The sequence below is a fragment of the Globicephala melas genome, chromosome 3 (genome assembly GCF_963455315.2).
Source record: "Globicephala melas chromosome 3, mGloMel1.2, whole genome shotgun sequence".
Taxonomy (NCBI): domain Eukaryota; kingdom Metazoa; phylum Chordata; class Mammalia; order Artiodactyla; family Delphinidae; genus Globicephala; species Globicephala melas.
Genome location: NC_083316.1, coordinates 56712040 through 56732492, shown reverse-complemented (window position 1 = coordinate 56732492; position 20453 = coordinate 56712040). Strand labels below are relative to the sequence as shown.

At 37.5% G+C, this 20453-nt stretch overlaps 2 protein-coding genes across 3 annotated transcripts in view; one reads left to right on the top strand and one right to left on the bottom strand.

The window, feature by feature from the left end:
* The window catches only part of TNPO1 (transportin 1), an 83837-nt gene extending 83108 nt beyond the window's left edge, over window positions 1–729 (bottom strand). Inside the window, exon 1 of the mRNA XM_060295509.1 lies at window positions 444–729. Within this exon, the coding sequence (XP_060151492.1) occupies window positions 444–458 (15 nt within the window). The 5' untranslated portion in view covers window positions 459–729. The remainder of the gene's footprint in view (window positions 1–443) is intronic.
* Window positions 637–20453, top strand: part of ZNF366 (zinc finger protein 366) — a 328855-nt gene continuing 309038 nt past the window's right edge. For both annotated transcript variants that reach the window (XM_060295874.1, XM_060295882.1), the window contains exon 1: window positions 637–853. The gene's annotated coding sequence lies outside the window, so the exon portion shown is untranslated. The remainder of the gene's footprint in view (window positions 854–20453) is intronic.

Below are 20453 nucleotides of genomic sequence, written 5' to 3'. Positions count from 1 at the left end.
CGGGCAGAGGGGGCCGGGCGGGGACAAAGACCGGGCATCCGGGGCAGCGCCCGACAGTGCCCAGAACCCTCGGGAAGCAGGTGTCCCACGGCAGCGACTGCGGTACCCAGGACCCTGAAACGCCGCGGTTTAATGGTCGGGGGCAAAGGCTCCCCGAGGAACACACCCTCTTCCCACCGCTCCTAACGGGCTTCAGGCCCTAACCTCGGACACCTGAAGAGCCGCCGCCAGCCCCCTGTCCGGATCCCCAGGGACGTCCGGGCGGGCAGCTGTTGGGCTTAGAACCGCGCCGCCGCCGCCGCCGGGCTCCAAACGGCAGGGCGGGCACCGAGAATGCTGCGGCGGGTCCGGCGCCTCTCCCCGCGGCCCGTCAGGCAGCTTCCGAACAGCTTGCCTCCGTTCCCGCCCTCCAGTCCGGGGCCGCGCACCCTCACGCCACCTACCCGGTCCCACACCATCCCAGAGGCCTCCGGCACTCGGGCCCTCTGCCGAAGCGGCGTTGCCTCCCCTCCGGGGCCTGAAATGGCTGCGGAACAAAGAAAATCTGGGCTCCAGCTAGCGCCGGTCTGATTGGGCGTGGGCGGGGCCTGCCGCTGGAACGTTAGGCGGCTGTCGCCTTGGCAACGGCGGCGGGGCTGGGAAAACCGTGGCCGGGGCTTGCGGGGCCTATGGATCTACGCCCGGCGGCGCGTGGCAGCGGTTTCTAAGCCCGCGCTGCAGCCTCGGGCTTCGGCGCGCCGCCGGGCTCCCACTCGCGCCCCCTGCGGCCGGCGCGCGGGCCCGAGCCTGTGGCTCGCTGGAGGAACCCGCACGGACGCTGCTCCGCCCTGTGAGGCCTCGACCAAAATGGCCTGTAAGTGTGGCTGCCTCCGAGCGCGACGACCCTACCCCAGCCCAACTTCCATACCTCAGGACCACCTCCAAAGTGACAGCCCTTCCCTGGGAGCCTATTAAACACCGAACGTGTCGCATATTCCACAATAATACAGTTCCATCGCCGCTGGTAAAAAATAGAAATGGCTTCAGTGGATAGATTCGGTGGACGGTCCTCTGCTAATATTGCAGGATAGCTTTTGAGGTATGCTGTTTCTAACACATCAACAGCTTTGTAGGTGAAATTAAATGCCTTCTAAAATTAGGTTTTACGTCTCCAGGCGTGTATTCATATAAAACTAGGTTCTTGCTCTTAGAAATAACAAGTCCTCCTCTCCGTAACCGGCCATCACGAGAAATTAAAATGTCTTCTATTTTCCGAACAGAAAATAATTCAAAATGAGAGAGGTAGACTTTTTATATACTCAATTATAATAATGGTAGTGAATAGATAAAAGCAGTGCCCTTACCCCATAGTATTCTTCTATATAAATTTACTATATGTGAATATTTTAAATTTGCATCGCTAGATAATTATTTCCTAGGGTGATGATGCCGCTGATGATATTCTTCCTCACATGGTCAATGTGTCAAAAGGCCAACAGTTTTGACTATCCTACTTGCAAGTGCTGTATATATTATGTTTTGAAAATGTGTAGTGATTGTTGCCTTCCAGGCATATTCTAGATAAAATTAGAGTACCAATACTAGGAAGTGATTTTATACTGAGACATCTTACTTGTTAATAAACTTGTTAATAATTTTCGTTTGCAACAACAATCATTTTACGAAAGAACAAGTTTATTTAACTTAAATTTTGAGTAAAATTTAAAACGACCATTTCTCCAGGACATGGAAGCAACCTAAGTGTCCATAGACAGATGAATGGATAAAGAAGATGTGGCACATATATACAATGGAATATTGCTCAGCCATAAAAAGAAATGAAATTGAGTTATTTGTAATGAGGTGGATGGACCTAAAGTCTGTCATACAGAGTGAGGTAAGTCAGAAAGCGAAAAACAAATACCGTATGCTAACACATATATATGGAATCTAAGAAAAAAAAAAAAAAGTGAAGAACCTAGGGGTAAGACGGGAATAAAGACACAGACCTACTAGAGAATGTATTTGAGGACCCGGGGAGGGGGAAGGGTAAGCTGGGACGAAGTGAGAGAGTGGCATAGACATATACACACTACCAAATGTAAAATAGATAGCTAGTGGGAAGCAGCTACATAGCACAGGGAGATCACCTGGGTGCTTTGTGACCACCTAGAGCGGTGGGATAGGGAGGAGATATGGGGATATATGTATATGTATGGCTGATTCACTTTGTTATAAAGCAGAAACTAACACACCATTGTAAAGTGTGTCCAATAAACTCGTTAAAAAAAAAGGACCATTTCTGTCATTAGGAAATTGAACATGGCAAGAAAAAAATTTTAAATAACTAAAATATTCGTAATTATGATTTTAACATTTTCTGATGGTAATTCGATAGCAGTTGAATACAGTAGTGTACAGCAAAAAGAGGCCCCCCAAATAGGAATAGATTACCAAGAAAAAAATCTTAATGTAAATCTTCCTAAATGATAGTTCAGTGTATCTGCAGGGATATGTGTCCAAATAACAAACAGGGTTTATTTCTGCATTTGAAAATTTCCATCATGGAATAGGGAGCCTTGTTCTGTACAAATGAGAGTGTATGTGGTATCTGTATTCTACTTTGCTAAAGAAAAATAACAGGAATACTTTTTAAATGTGTAGGAATAGCAAATAATGACCGATGTAAAGAACTATTGATTAAGTAATTAGTAAGGAATTCACCTGATTAATAGTTTGGAAATAATTGAAATGGATTGGAAAGAAGTGAAGTATTATTTAGTGTATGCGAGAGGATTTATTGGCCAAAATTTTTTGAAAGAAAAAATATTGATTACCAGTATTTTGAAATTAAGACTAGGCAAATTAAATATCCATTCTTTTATAAAATTTAAATGAAAGTGGATTAAAATTTTAATATAAAATAGTTCTGCAATGAATAAAGAGATACTTATACATGTAGCCTTTTTATCTTTATCCTTTAGGTTAAATTAAAAATACATGTTTTAAACAGTAAATCTTCTTATCATTAGCAAGGATTTATTAACACAGCTTATTTTAGTTTATATTTCCTGTTATTTGTTTTCTCTTGGCACAGTTTGTGCATGAAGTAGCAGCTACCCAGTAGTGTTTTCTCTTTATACCCAAATACAGGCCTGCAATGCTTATGTGATAAAACTTTGAAGAATTGTCAGTACTTTTTAATGATATATACTGAAATTAAAAACAGTAAATAAACTTTGAGTTTAACTTCAGAACCTATTACAGATATCTTATATTTTAAATTTCTGTATTAAAATTTGTTTCTTAGGTAAAAAAATTGACCAAGATAAAAATCAAAGAATGGTAGAAATTACAAAATAGCATTAAGGGAGAAAACATACCTATAAGCTTTCACCTTGGAAGGAAAAGATGCTTACTCTGTAGGATGTAGCACTGTCAAAACAAGCATGAAGCTGGGAGGCAGAGGGCTTGTATGTACTTGCAAACACTTTCAGTTCAGTCCTTCTGAGCTTCACTTTCCTTGCTTTAAACAGGATTAAATATGAAAGTATATTAGGAGCGCATTAGCAGAGTGCCTGGCAGATAGTTAGAGGGCAATAAAAGACAGCATTACTAGGTATTAATATGTATAAAAGAGCAGATATTTGAGAAGGAGGAATGGTTATTGAAAAAATAATAGGACTGGAAATCCATGTTATTAAATAAATTAAGTTAAATAATAATTAAATAATTAAATATTAAATAATAAATTAAATAAAGTTATTAAATAAATATCTTTAATAGTAAATTATTAGTGAGTATATAGAAACTCAGTAAGAGAAGTGAAATAATCTATTAGATACAGGTAAGCTTCTAAAATAGAAAACTTCTAAGAAATGTTGTTTCCATCTTATGCTTCTGGAAAGTTGGGAATTCTCATTCATTCCTTTACCACTAGGCAGTTTAAGGAATTGCCTTCCATTGAAATATGTTCAGATTGGCAATAAGGAAAAAACATTTAAAAAGTAATTATTTAGAGGAATTTAATTCAAATATTGGAAGAGGACAGTTGTAGTCAATATTCAGAAATGTGTATATAATCTATAAGCATTTCTCATTTAAAGCAAACCCAAGATATAGTTTGAATGTACAGAAGAGATACACAAGGGAACTATTATTAACTGGGAGAGGATTAACTTCAAAGTTCCTTTAACTATTAATATCTCCTAGTGATTAAAATATGATTCTATTTATAGAAAGGTCTACTTAGACTTCTGCTTCTGGGAAGATGGAGTAGACCTACTTTTCCCTCTTCCTCTCACTAAGTACAATGAAAAACCTTGAATATTACACATAAAACAAACATAAGACTCTGAAAGATGGAGAGAAGACAGACCATCTAGGGCCCTGGAAACCCAAGGAACATGATGGGTAGTTCCCTGAGTTTTCTTTTTGCCTCATATGTTCCAGACTTGAAACTGAAGAAGCTGGCTACCTGGAAGTGCCAATGGTACAGACAAAAAAAGGCCCAACAAAGTATTGCTCTCTTTAGCTGAAGGACCAGTAAAGGGGCAGTATAGCAGATAGAAAACATTTAGACAATAAATGCTCTACTCCAGACAAAAACTATGAAAAAAACCCAAATGTGACACCCCCCCCAACTCATGCCAGCAAAGGTCTGGTGCAGAGCCTAGACTTCCACCCTCAGCAGGCTATAACAAGGTGCCCCAAACCCCCTCCCCTCTTCTCGTGTCAGATAAAGTTAAGTAGGGAATTAGAACTTTCATCCCACTAGCCAGTAATGAGGAGCCTCCCACCTTGGGTGTCAGTGGAGGCCAAGTGGGGAACTTGGACTTCTCCCCCAACCTGGCAGTAATAAGGTGGTGTATGCTCCCCAACCCCACTTCCACTTGCATTGCTGTGTCAGAAAAAGCCAGCTAAAACAAAAGATTTAAATAAGATCTAAAATCTCATGGCACAATATCCTAAATGTCTAGATTTCAATTGAAAATCGATTGTCATGTTAAGAACTAGGAAGATTTCAAACTATATAAAAAAGACAATAAATGATAAAACCAAGATGATAGAGATGTTAGAATATCTGACAGATTTTAAAGCAGACAAAAATGCTTCAATGAACAACTACAAAAATACTTGAAACAGAGAAAAAATAGAAAATCTCAGCAAAGTAGTAGAAGATATAAAAAAGAACCAAATGGAAATTTTAGAACTAAAAAATATAATAATTGGAGTAAAAAACTAAGTGGATGGGTTTAACAACACAATGGAGGAGTACAAGGAAAGAATTAGTGAACTTGTAGAAAGAAAAATAGAAATTACCCAATCTAACAATAGAGAGAAAATAGATTTTAAAAAAATGAACACAGTCTCATGGAGTTGAGTGACTATAACAAAAGACCTAACATTTGTGTCATCAGAGTCCTGGAAGGAGAAAAGAAAGAAGGTGGGGCTAAAAATACTCAAAGAAATAATGGCTGAAAACTTCTGAAATTTGACAAAAGACATAAACCTACAGATTTAAGAAGTTGAGCAAATTTTCAACAAAAGTGCCCAAACAACTAAATGAGGGAAAGACAGTTTTCAACAAATAGTGCTGGGACAACTGAGTATCCACCTGCAAAAGAGTAAAATTGGACCCCTGCCTCATACCATATACAAAAATTAACTCAAAATGGATCATAGAACTAAATTTAAGAGGTAACACTGTAAAATACTTGGAAGAAAACATGGAAGTAGATCTTTGTGACCTTGAGTTAGGAAAAGACTTCTTAGATATGACATCAAAAACACAAGCAACAAAAGAAAGCACTAGATAAATTGGACTTCAACAAAATTTAAAACTTTTGTGCTTCAAAGGACACCATAAAGAGAGAAAGTGAAAAGACTACCCATCGAATGGGAAAAAAATATTTGCAAGTCACATATAGGAGACTTTTTCTAGAATAAAGAACTCATATCTCAATAATAAAAAGACAGATAACCTAAATAAAAATGGGCAAAGAATCTGTATAGACATCTCTCCAGATAAAATATACAAACTGCCCGTAAGCATTTGAAAAGATACTCAACATCATTAGCTATTAGGGAAATGCAAATCAAGACAATGAGACACAACCTCACACCCACTAAGATAGCTATAGTGAGAAGCACAGATAATAACGATATTGGCAAGGATGTAGGGAAGGGGGGGGAGATGTAAAATGCTACAGCTGCTTTGGAAAACAGTTTGGCATTTCTTCAAACAAACACAGAGTTACCATAACATCCAGCAATTCCACTCCTAATGGAAATGAAAACATATGTCTACACAAAGCTTATGAACAAATGTTCATAGCAGCATTATTTGTAATAGCCAAAAAGTGGAAACAACTCAAATGTCCATCAATTGATTAATGAATAAACAAAATATAGTATATCCATATAATGGAATATTAATTGGTATTTAAAAAATGAATAAAGTACTAATACATGCTACAATTTGAGTGAACCAGGAAGACATTTTGCCAAATGAAAGAAGCCAATAGAGAGGACCATGTATTGTATGATTACATTTATATGAAATATCTAGAATAGGCAAATTTACAGAGACAGAAAGTAGATTAGTAGTTTCCAAGGATTGGAAGAGGGGAAATAGAAAGTGACTACCAGTATGTATCAGAGGTTTCTTTTGGAGAGGATGAAAGCAGTCTAAAATTGGACAGTGGAGGTTGCACAACCCCATGAATATACTATAAAGTTTACTTTATGGTAAACTTTAAAAGGGTGAATTTTATGGTATATAAATTATATCTCAGTAAAGCTGTTATTTAAAAAAATAAGACAAATGAAACCCAAATAAGCTAAATCCAAAAAAAAAATCCATGCCAAGACACATAGTTCAAGTTCTAAAAATTCAAAACAAAGGAAAAATCCCTGAAAGCTTAGGGAACAAGAAATGATGCCTTAGCTATAAAAGCTTATATGAACGACAGTGAATTTCACACCAGAAACCATGGAGGCCAAAAGGAAATAATACTGTTTTTCAAGTGTTGAAAGGAAAGAACTATCAACCCAGAATCCTATATTCAGCACCAATATCCGTTTAGGAATGAAGGGAAAATCATGACATTCTCAGATAAAGGAAAATTAAGAGATCTTGTCAATAGCAGACTTTTTCTAAAAGAATGGCTAAGGGAAGTACTCTAAGCAGGAAGGAAAGTATAGAAGAAGGAATATAGGAACACGAAGAAAGAAGAACAGATTGAGCAAAAATACAGGTAAATATAATAGGTTTCCCTTCTTCTTCTTGAGTCTTCTAAATTATATTTGGTGCTTGAAGCAAAATTTATAACATTGTCTGATATGATTCTGAATGTATGTAGAAGAAATATTTAAGACAATTGTACTTTTAAATGGAGAAGGTAAAGAGACATAAAGGGAGATAAGGTTTCTGCACTTCACTTGAACTGGTAAAATGACAATACCAGTATACTCAGATAAGTTATACATACACTACATATATTATATATCATATATAAATATATGTAATTTAAATATATATATAATGTAATACCTAAAGCAACGAGTAAATAAGCTATATAAAATAATACACTAAGAAACATTATAGGTAAATCTATATGCAATTCAAAAAATGTGTGAATAGGGCTTCCCTGGTGGCGCCAGTGGTTGAGAGTCTGCTTGCCGATGCAGGGGACATGGGTTTGTGCCCTGGTCCAGGAAGATCCCACATGCCGCAGAGCGGCTGGGCCCGTGAGCCATGACTGCTGAGCCTGCGTGTCCGGAGCCTGTGCTCTGCAACAGGAGAGGCCACAGCAGTGAGAGGCCTGCGTACCGAAAAAAAAAAATGTGTGAATAATCAACAGGAAAGCAGGAAAAGCAAAAAATAAAAAAAGAATGACAGAAAACAAGAAATGACAGCCCTAACATATCAATTACATTAAACATAAATGGTCTAAAAACATCATTGTATTTTGATTGGCAGGAGTGGATTAAAATCATGACCCAAGTATTAATATATGCAGTCTACAAGAAACTCACTTCAAATATGATATAAGCAGGTTGAAAGTAAAGGGAAATAATAAAGATAAGAGCAGAAATCACTGAAACTGAAAACAGAAAAACAATAAGGAAAATCAATGAAACAAAAAGCTGCTTGGGACAAAAAACAATATAATTGACAAACCTCTAGCAAGGCTGAAAAAGAAAGAAGACACAAATTACCAAAAACTCAGGAATGAAACAGGGGATATCACTACAGACCCTGCAGAAATCAAAAGGATGATAAAGGAATATTATGAAAAACTCAGCACACATACATGTGAGAACATAGATGAAATGCCAATTCCTTGAAAAGTACTAATTACCATAACTCACCAACATGAAATATATAATTTGAAATAGTGCTATAACTATTAAGGAAGTTGAATTCATAATTTCAAAACTCCCCCCAAAAGAAATCTCCAGGCCCAGATGGTTTCACTGGAGAGTTCTACCAAACATTTAAAGAATTAATACCAGTTATACACAATATCTTCTAGAAAAAGAGAAGTGAAAACACTTCCTAACTCATTTTGTGTTGCTACTGTTACCCTGATACCAAAACAGACAAATATGGTATAAAAAAGAAAACTACAAACCAGTATCTCTCATAGATTCAAATATAGACTCAACATAGACTCAAAAATTCTTAACAAAATATTAGCAAATAAAATTCAGTAATATATAAAAAGAATTATATACAATGACCAAATGGGGTTTATTCCAGGGATGCAAGGCTAAATCAGTGTTCGAAAACCAGTCAACATTAGCCATCAGAGGAATGCAAATTAAACCCAGGTGATGAGATATCACTACACACCCCTCTGAATGGCTGAAACTAAAAAAATAATAATAAATAATAACAACACCAAAATCTGATGAGAATTCAAAGAAAATGAATCACTCATATGTTGCTATTGGGAATATAAAATGGTCCAGCCCCTCTGGAAAACAGTTTGGCCCTGTCTTAAAAAACTAAACATGCGACTACTCTATGACCCAGCAATTGCACTCTTGAGCATTTATCCCAGAGAAACAAAAACTTACTTGCACACAAAACCTGTCCATGAATGTTTATAGTAGCTTTATTTGTAATAGCCCCAAATTGGAAACCACCCAGATGTTCTTCAATGGATGAATGGTTAACAAAACTGTGGTATATTCATACCACGGAATACTAGTCAGCAATAAAAAGAAACAAACTATTGATACACACAACAGCTTGGATGAATCTCCAGAGAATAATGAATGAAAAAAAGCTAATCCATGATTTCTTCTAGCAAAGTTCATTCTCTCTGCTTCATCTTCTTCTAGCCTTCTCTAACCTGTATCTTCAACCTCTCGCTCTCCACTGGATCCAAAACTTTTCCAGAATTAAACCGGTTATGATTTTAATGTTTGTAAGAGTTGTGGGATTCTAAGTTAAGAAAGAATTCAAGATTCCATCCAGTTCAAAAGTCTTTTTAGGGTTGAAGGGAGAATGCATCTGTGTATCTTAAGAGCCAAAGAAACACAACATCCAATCAAGTCATCAACCAGAATAAAAGATGCAGACCTCAGTGATAAACTAGGGCTCCACTAAGTGGAATTTGGGTGCCACAATGAGCAATCTGCCAAGTTATGAAGAACCTATTATAAACTATAAATAGGGACCAGTATGTTCCATCAGTGTTGCTGAGAAGACTTGAGTCAATGTTGTGACCTGAAATTTCTAATGATTGTGCAGTCTCAAACAAGCTAAGAACGAAGTATGTTAGTTAGGATTATATTCAGCTGCAAGTGACAGAAAACTTATAACAAGATAGTAATTTATCTCTCATGTAAACAGAGGCAGTTCACATCTGGTCTGGAAGATTCATAATTATCAGGGATGTAGGCTTCTCTATCTTGCTACTTTTCCATCCTTAATATGAAGCTCCTTTCTCAAGGTCTAATATGGAATACCAGATTTCAGCTTAGCCATTTACAACCACATCCCAGCCACTGGGAAGGAGAAAAAAAAGGAGAGGTATAGGACCCTCCCTTTCAGAAAGTTTCACACACCACTGTCATTTGTCATTAGCTAGAACTTTGTCACTTGTCATATGACACATACGTAGCTTAGCATCTAGGCTTAACCTCACTCCCAAAGAAAAGTTTGTTTTCCTCTCATTCCAGTCCAAGGCCTGACTCCCAGAAATTGGATTCTGTCATTCTGAAAACTTCCCCAATGGCTTCCAATAACTCCTAGAATTAAATCCTTATCATAGCTATAAAGCCCTACTTGATCTGGCCCTCACCAACTTTCTGACCTCATCTTCTAACTGTCTACTGCTTTCTGACTGGGCTCCAGCCACACTGTCCCTCAAACATAGTGAGCCCATCTCCACCTTAGGCTGTCTACACTTGCTGTTTCCTCTGCTAGATTGCTATCCCCCCAGGACTTAACACAATGATCTCTCTTACCTCTTCAGATCTCAAAGATCCTGGTAGATATTATTCCTTGACCACCCTATTAAACCTCTATCTTCTTACCATGCTTAATTTTATTCATAGAATGTATCAGTATCTAAAATCACATTCTCTATTTGTTTGAGGTTGTCCATCTCTTTCACTAAAATGCAGACTCCATTAGAGTGGGAACTTTGTCTATCTTACTAATAATCACATTCTCAGTATTAAGAACAATGCCAGGCATAAAGTAGGTACTCAATAAATAGTTAGTGAATGGAAAAATAAATGGATGAATGGATGACTAGCTTGGTGAAACATTAAGAGAACTAACTCCTTGGATTTGTTTCCATGCTACTAAGCAACCTTCTGATTATAACTTCACTTCCCACATAAATTTGATGATTGGAGAAACAACATTCTAGTCGTATTTGGACATGGACTGATACTCTGGTTCTTATGCATGTGTCTCCCCACATTTTGTTAACGAGAGTTTGGTCCTGAAAGGGAGATGTGCCTTTGGGTTTAGGCTCTTTCCAGATGACCCCTTATCTTGCTGTGCACCTTCTTTTGGAACAGCACTAAGGACCCCCACCACTGGGCTGTGGTAACCCTATCGATACCCTATCAAGTTAAGGGCCTTGTGTGAGGCTCTGTCTAGGAGAACAGCTCTGCTCCCTTTGTAATATTTCTAGGTCTGTATTTATCTTCAACTTAAAAAACTTTTGAGGAGCACATCCATCAAGAGACACATATTACCAATTTACCATTTACTCTCTCTCCTGTACCCTCATAATACAACTTTGATTTTCTTTTAAAATTTTTTTAAGAAGTAGTGACCAGGGAGATTAAAGGCAAACCTTTAGTTCCAGGCATATCTAGATTCAAATCCTGGCTTTGTCATCTTGGAGATGTCAGTTGACCTTTGGAATCCTTGGTTTCTTCATCTGTGTAATGAAAATATTAGTTGTACCAGGCTTCCCTGGTGGCACAGTGGTTGAGAGTCCGCCTGCCGATGCAGGGGACACGGGTTCGTGCCCCGGTCCGGGAAGATCCCACATGCCACGGAGCGGCTGGGCCTCTGAGCCATGGCCGCTGAGCCTGCGCGTCCGGAGCCTGTGCTGCGCAACGGGAGAGGCCACAACAGTGAGAGGCCCGCGTAGAGAAAAAAAAAAAAAAATATATATATATATATATATTAGTTGTACCCACTGACTAGGGTTGTTGAGAGGATTAAAAGAGACTATCCTTGTAAAGGTTTTGTCATAGCACCTACTACAAAGTAAGCGCTCAATAAATGCCAGCTGTTTGGAAAGGGTAGTAATTTTTCCAGGTGAATTGAAAATAATGCTAATTATACTAACATTATTAGCAGTATGATAGAGGAATGTGAACTTTTTTCTTTAAAAATGTTTACTTTTTGATAAATGTTTTGAGTGTTTGTGTTATACTCTACTAAAGAGGAATTGGGCAGATTGTCTAAACCCAGCAAGGCAGAAATAACGGCAAATAGTGGCAAAACTTAGTGCGAATGCTACCTAAAGTTATCTCAGATCCAGCTTTTTTATGGATGGAAAAGACTGGGTTAGTCCTCTCACCTCTTGGAGGATATTAATCAGAGTTACAAAACAAAGTTTTCTTCTATTGCCTGCATTCTGCCCCTCCCTACCCCCCAAGTTCTTCTTTTTATTTTTGTCTCTACCTTTCATTTTGGAGCTTTCCTTAAATGTCTGGTGAGACTTGGCTCTCCATCCAAACGTATTTAAGAGTAAGGCACTGAAAAGCAGATTGTAGGCTCTGTTGTGATGGAGGAATTTGTGGACAGGTGGGCATCTCCATAGTGCGATGGGGCACTGAGAAAGCTTTTGTGTCAACAACTTTTCTGATGTCTTGATTGGGGGAAATAAGCCTGGCTCCTGGTGTTCTGTGACCAGGAACAGGTTTTAAGGATGGAAGTGGGAGGTCTCATTGTTCATTATGCCTAACCCTGATTAGTCCTTTATTTTCATTTTGGTGCCATCCTTGTGTTCTACTGTGCCTGGAGTCCTCGAGTCTGGGGCCTCTTTGGTTCACTTATTACCATTTTCTTAAGGTGAGACAAGAAAGAGTAGTCATCTGGCTTCATAGAGGAGGGGAGGGTTCCAGTGTTCTCTTCAACCAGTTCTCCTGTTGTCAGGGCCACTCTGCGTCTCTGCCTTTTTTAGTACCTCCAATTCCTGAGCCCTTCCTGGGCTCTATGGAGAGACTCAGCTTGCTTCAGTTTGGCATTAGGCACTTCGATTTCAGATTCCTCTTCTCTTTTAAGCCAGTTTCCACTTCTTCATCTGCTTTCCATCTCCCCAAATTTGTTAACATTTCTTGTCTGCTATAGTGTCTTTCCAGCTGTCTTTGTGCTTGTGAATTTATACCTTAAAAAAAAATTTCTTTTACTGTCATTTTCAGGGGATTTCAGAAAAGAGAAAAATATGTCTAACAAGTTAAACTAGAATTTTTGATTCTACTTTTAAAAAGTAGCTGTTAGATGTTATACTGGACATGGTTTCATTTTTAATTTTGAGTAAGAAAGAGAGTATTTCAATGTGTGTCATTTTGAGTCAGTAGGTTAGCAACTGGGAATTAAGTATTTTAAAATTAAATTTAGGTTTAATTCCAGTCATATTTTAGGAGTCAGTGTTATGATTTTGTTATAGCCCATAGGGAATTACATGAAATTGATCCAAATAAACTGCCATGTAATTTTTCATGTTTGGTATGTCATGAAAATTCTTCACAAAATTAAGTTACAAATTGATTAGCAGCTTTAATAGAATAAAGATATTCTGTCCAGAAAGATTTATATTTTTAAACACAGATTATTAGAGTAAAATTTATAGATAAGTGTATATTCATAACTTTGAAAATAAATCATCCCTTGAGACAGAAAACGGTAAAGTCTTTTTCTAACTTTTAATTTCTGCACCAGAAATTTTGGGGTCATAATATCCAAGCATCCAAAGAATTTCACCAAACCATGAGGACTTTCTGCTACAAAGATATTTATTCGTATATTTTAAAGCAATAAAAGGTATCCTTATGAAATTTTCTCTTGGGGCTCTGAAGTTACATGTATGCTGGACTGGCTCCTTTTCCCTCTGCTCCCTCTGCAGTTTTAGTTCAGTTTGCAACTGCATCTCTCAGCTATTACTTTTGTTTTGTCCTTAATGTTCACTGTTGTTTTTTCAAGAGTCACTAGTTGGCAGTTTGTCAAAAGACCAATTTGTGATTCTGTATGCTATACTTTTTCTAGCCCTCCTGGTGGGGAAGATTTAAAGAATTCTAAAATGAGGGCTGTCTCTTCTCTAGTTGGCCTGAAGTGGAAATGGTAATTTGGATTTGCTTTGCTTATACTGGTAATGATTGTACAGTCAGAGAAATGAATTTTAAGGCATGAAAGCTCTGCCTGCATTGCACAGGACTTGTGTTGCCTATGGGGGTAAACATATTTCATGGTCCCTAAGGACTGAACAGAAGATTTCTCATCTTGGAATTGGATTTTTCTGAGGGGATAGATATTCACAAAAATTAGAAAGAAAAACCATTAGGGAATTTTGTTATGAAGAACATATAAGCCAGTAAGACATCTAAAAAAATCAAAACAAAGGACTATTTCAGTAATAGTTGTGGATAAGCTATTAATTCATATCCCTTAATACCTTTCCCATTTTCTCATTAACTCTTTTTTTTCTATGCTGGTTAGTAACATTTTTGCTCAAATAATTTGTGTATTTGTGTTCCTTCCTCAGAAGGGTTTTCCAATACTATGTGGAGTGCATATTTACATTGTTACAAATGGATGTAATACTGGAATTTGGATTGCTGAGGAGACAGGATGCCATCACACTGCTATTTTGATGATTTACCATGATTCTAGTATATCTTAAGTTGTTTGGTTCAAAGGATTATTTCTTGTAAAGTATCACACATCGTTTTTTTCCTCTCAATTCAAGATCTGAGTAGATGAAATTAAGATCCATCTTACAGGTGCAACAGAATATATATATATATATATATATATATATATATATATATATATTTACTTGTTTTTACTGAACTGTGTCTATAGAATTTTCTTTTACAGGAAACTATAGTACTCCTGTGCAACAGAATCTGAAGGAGAAAGGCTCAGAAGTGAAATAAACAAGCTAAAAATATCTCTAAGTCATACAGGTCAATTTTAGCTGGAGAAAGTATATCGTTTAGTAGTTAAGCTAATGGAAATCTTTCAATTTAAAAGAATGGAGGAATGTGAGCAGATGACTCAAGGCAGTATTATAGAAGTCATAGAGATGGACAGGGCTATGAAAGAAGCAATCATCCCTGGCCGGGAGATTATCTGAAGATGAGAGAGTTCAATTTATTTGGATAGAAGTTGTGTTACTTTAGATTTGGGGCTTGGGGAGGAAGGCAAGCAAACCAGATTTTGATCACCTAAGGCAAAAAGAACTTATTGAAAGTATACTGGATTATTTCTCAAAAAAGAGTTGAACAACCTATTCTAGTGATAGGAATACAGCTTGTCTACGGACCAGAAATGTCAGACTCTCTGTTTGCCTTTTGTTTATATAGACATCTTTCCCATGGGGAACATGGCTGCCCGGTATACCCAAGGTTTACATTTTATGGCTTCAAGCATTAGGGACCAACTCTCCATTTTTTTCCTATCTAAGACTTAAATTCCTGGGGATGGGACGTACTGGCCTTTACTGAGTGAGAAACCCAACTTGGACCACAAGTAATTAACTGTGGCTAGAAGGAAGGGTCATGTTGCAGTAGGGCTGTCCTGCTGTGGCTGCATTGTAGTGGGAGGGGATAAGAGAGAAGGAAGAGCAGTTTCTAGAATAAGCAGAGGGGCTAGGGAGACTACCTTAGAGTTCTCCACTGGAGAAGTACGTCTCTAAATCATTTGATTCATGGGATTTAACTGGAAAAGATGATCTGTTGCTAGGGCACAAAAATCCCACCAAGCTACCAACATATTCTGGTAAAAGAGCAGTGCCTGAAGGTTTACCAAGGTTTATTGTAACTACTTAGATATAAAAAGAATAGTTTATTGATATTGATTTTATGTATTTTCTCTAATAAATTGTTCATTTGGAATTGCAGCTAGAAGGCATTGATAAATCTAATGCAGTTCTCTCATTTTAGAAAGATGAATCTAAAAGGATAGATAACTTGACCAAGGTCAATGGTACATTAAGTGAAAATATCTAGGCTGAAATCCAAGTGTTACTTCTTATCTAGTGCTGATATTTTGATCTTATTTGCTTAGAAATAGTTTATATTTTGCTAAAAAAAATTAAGAATGATGGGTTCTTTTTTGCACAATCTCTGAATAAAAGTATATATAAATCCCTGGTCTCACTGTGTCCAGTGGGTAGCAAAACGTAACAGCAGGTCAGAACTTTAGCTCAGAAATTGAGGAATATCAATTCCATGCAGTGCTCTCGCCTGAGTGAAAGACCACTTCTGCCCAGAGATGACTTGCAAATAGATCTGCAGGGAAAGCCAGGACTTAGGGAGTAGATTTGGATTCCATCAGCTCTAAGATAGTTCTATAACGTTAGATCAGGGTATATCACAATTTAATATGGCAGTGATGATCTGATCAGTAAGGGTTTCAAAGCAGAAATACCAGTAAGGGCCTCATACATAAGAACGGACATAAACATGTAAACAAATAAACAAGATAATTCCTGACAGTGATAACTGCCATGAAGAGAATAGAATAGGGGATGTGATAAAGACTGATGAGAGGCTACTCAAGATTAGGGCATCAGGGAAATTCTCTCTGAATTAATGAGTAATTCAATGAAAGAAAAACTATCAAAATTAAAACCACATATCAATAACTTCAATAATAACATCATACAGTCATATCAATAAAAGCCCCAAGTGATATTTGATAAAATTCAATATCCAGTCTTAAACACCTTGAAAGTGAGAAATAGGGTTGTTCTTTCTTGATATAAAAAAGGAAAAACTAAGAATTTGAAAATAAAAGTTGATTTTGTAAATGGTAGAGCAAATCTAGCCACATTCCCTTTTAAAAAATGAACAAAACAAAGGTGCTGTTTTTCACTATTATTTTCCATTATAATGCTAGAAAATTTTTTTTATCCCAGTACAATCTCCAGAAGAAATGAAAACTAAATATTGGGGTGGGGGAGAGGAAACAAAAATGTTATTTTAAGAAATAGAAGACCTAAATTAAGCCATTCCCATCCTCCACAAAACTATTTACGATGTTAAAAGCATTCAGTGCAATGGGAAAATACAAGATAAATCTGTAAACATGTATATCTTTCCTAAATATCAGTAAAAACCAACTAGGAAAGGTAACTAAAAAGAGATCATATTCACAAAGTCACTGAATTATAAAATATGCAGAAGTTAATATAAAATGTTCAAGGCACATAAAATAAACTATAAAAAAACTTTAATGAAAGAATTCAGAAAAGCAAATGAACGCAGAGACATAGCATGACTGTGGATAGCAGAAATGATATTTCCTGAATTAATGTATAGATTTAACATAAGCCCATTAAAAACCAAAGAATACTTCATAGAGCTCAATAAAATGATTCCAAAACTGTTTTGGAAAAACAAATTGGCAGAATTATCAAATATTACACTATGGGGGAAAAAAGAACAATGAGGAGGAACTATCTTTGCTAGGTACTAGAATTTCAGAGGAAACGTATGGAAATGACATGGCATTAGTTCAAAAATGGAGTAAAGGGTAATGGAAAGGAATAGAAAACCTAGTCTGCATATAATGTAAGTTTAATATATTAACTCAGTCTACCCAAATGATGGAGAAAGTAGTCATATTTAAGAACTGGCAAGGAAACCACATATTAATGTGAAGAAAAATAAACTTAGACCTCATACTACATTTTTATCCCTTCTGCAAGAAGCTGCCCATCAGGACTTTACTGTTTTTGAAAGCTGGCATTAAATCATTTACAAGTTGCCATCTATTTTCTTCTTCTGGGGTGGAGTCATCAATTCGTCTTTGGAAAAGACTTTCTTTGTTTTGGGAAAATCACAAGAATGGATCTTTTTACTTACACAAATGTAGAACAAACACTCACTTGTTGCTTTTGGAGGAAATTGAAGTCTCCCGTAAGCTGACAACTTTGGGTTTCTTGGCTGGCGTATGTCCTTTTGGAATCAGAGGGGAAAAATATATCTCTGTGTCTTAGTCTGTTTGGGCTGCTATAACAAAGTACCAGACTGAGTAGCTTATAAACAATAGAAACTTATTTCTCACAGTTCTGGAGGCTGGAAGTCTGAGATCATGGTGCCAACATGGTCTGGTGAGGACCTTCTTCTGCCATGCCAGACTTCATTGTATCTTCATATAGTGGAAAGGGCTAAGGATATCGCTAGAGCTTCTTCTATAAGGCACTAATTCCATTCATGAGGGCTCCTCCTTCATAATTTAAGCACCTTCCCGTAGGTCCCACCTCCTCATACCATCACATTGAGTATTAGGATTTCAACACATGAATTTTGGGGGGATTCAAACATTCAAACTATAGTACCCTGGAATATGGATTTAGGCTGAACTGTCCTTGCAAAATAGTGTTTATTTTGGAAAACATAGAATAGAATAGAAAGAAAGAAAGAAAGAAAGAAAGAAAGAAAGAAAGAAAGAAAGAGAAAGAAAGAAAGAAAGAAAGAAAGGATGTTTTGTCCATCTAATTGTTTACAGGAGATTGTCATACTGGACTATGCCAAGAGGGTTGTGTAGACCTGATGCTGGAGATTAAAAGTGTGAAAGAGAATCAGTAGGACTGGACTTGGTACACTAATATTTGGATTGGACCATTACTGCCTTTCACATAGTGTTATTTAAGACAGAATAACTCAGACCTGGGACATGCACTGCTGACCTTTATCATAGCCTTGTTTGAGCCATGGGAGCCAGATTATACTCTCTGGGTGGGTGTTCCTACTGTCAGTTATTTAATTTAACTCACTTAATCTTCATAACAGCCATATGAGACAGGGCATGGGTTTGAAGAGGAAAGCTCTCTCTCTCTCTCTCTCTCTCTCTCTCTCTATCTCTCTTTCTTCTATGTGTGCATGTATGCACACACACACATGCGCGCCTATGCCCACAGACACAAGCACAAACACATTCACACTCCCACTCATACTTCCACCACAGGGATTCTTAGGGCCAGTATTCCAGAGTGTAGAGATGCCTGGAGATTTTCTCTTGGTGGGGGTGAGCTAGCCATTGCCACATTGGGTGTTCTAACAGGAATTTCTTCTAGCAGTAGTACACTGTATTGTTATTTCATTCCTGAATCTGCAGTAGATTTTGTTAATTGTTTTATTATTATCTTAGCTGTGCCTGGAGAAGGAAGGGCGATATCTGTGTCCATGCTAGCAGAGAAACTGGCTGGGCAGAGTGTTGCTCTGGAGAAACTGGTTATCACGTGGCAGGAGGGACCTGCTAGACTCCAACAGTGGTGCTAAATGATCAGGAGAACTGATTTAGGGGGACGTGTAATAGGTCTGTGGGAAGGAAATCCCAAGGAAGAATGGGTTTCTTAAAGCTTATGGAATGTAGCTTCATGGTTTTTGTGATTTGGCTGTTAAAGAAAATGTGACCTTATTATGTTATCCCAGATTTGTGTGGTCTGTGGACTACTGAGGCCAATTCAGTTGTTCCTTTACTTACTCATACATTCCACAAATGTTTATTGGTTGCCTACTACGTTCTGGGACTGGGTTAGGCATGTAGTTACAATGATGACTAACAGTCTCTGCCTTTTAGGAGAATACTCCTTGAAGTTAAATATTAACAAATCAAATTGTAAGAAAATAACAAGGAAAATAAGAGCAGAAACAGAGAAGTGGAAAAAAAAGATGGATATATATTACTGTATAAACATTTTAAGTGTCTATAAAATGAAAATCAATGAAGGAAGCTGAAAAAGGAAACAGGCTTAGGGAATTACTTGTACTAAATATGACAAGTGAGCTAATGGAATTTTAAATACATCAGCCTTTAGTCAAAGGTAAAGCCTAACACCAAATCCCTAAAGAACAAAAGGACACCAACAGCATTCAAATAAGAGGAAACTTTAAAAAATACCTTCAATAGCAATTAAATAAATTTGCATTAAAACAACAATAAGCTAATATCTCACACTTAATAAATTTAAAAGTGTGTGTAAGAGAAGTATAAGAAGCAGCAGAAAACTTTGAAAGAGGCTATGGAAAAATAAGCACCTAGACATTGCTGTTGTTGGTATAAATTCTTAAATCTTAAATTCTCAATTTAATTCTTAAAAAGTGACTTAGCATTAAACATTGAGAGCATAAAAATATAAGTGCCCTTTTACAACTGAAGATTCATCCTAAGACAAGATTTCACTTTTTTTTTTTTTTTTTTTTTGCGGTACACGGCCCTCTCACCATTGGGGCCTCTCCCGTCGCGGAGCACAGGCTCCGGACGCGCAGGCTCAGCGGCCATGGCTCAGCGGCATGCGGGACCCTCCCGGACCGGGGCACAAACCCGTATCCCCTGCATCGGCAGGCGGACTCCCAACCACTGCACCACCAGGGAAGCCCAAGATTTCACTTTTAATAGTAATCGCCACCTAGAATGCTTACTCCATGCCAGGCACTTTTCTAAGTGCTTGATGCATTTAATCTTCGTTGCAGTCATATGAAGTAGGTACTTTTATTATCCCCATTTTACAGATGAGGAAACTGAGGGACACCAAGATTAAATAAATTGCTTAAGATCACATGGCAGAGCTGAGATTTGAAGCTCCTGGGACTGGACTCATAATCACTACGTCATGATGTTTCGATGAAAGAAAAAAGTTCTGTATACAAAGATGCTTATAGCATTATCATTTATAATGTAAAAAAAAAATGGGGGAGAAAACGACATGTTCCACAAGGGCAATGGTTAAATATAGTACATTCATTCAATAGAT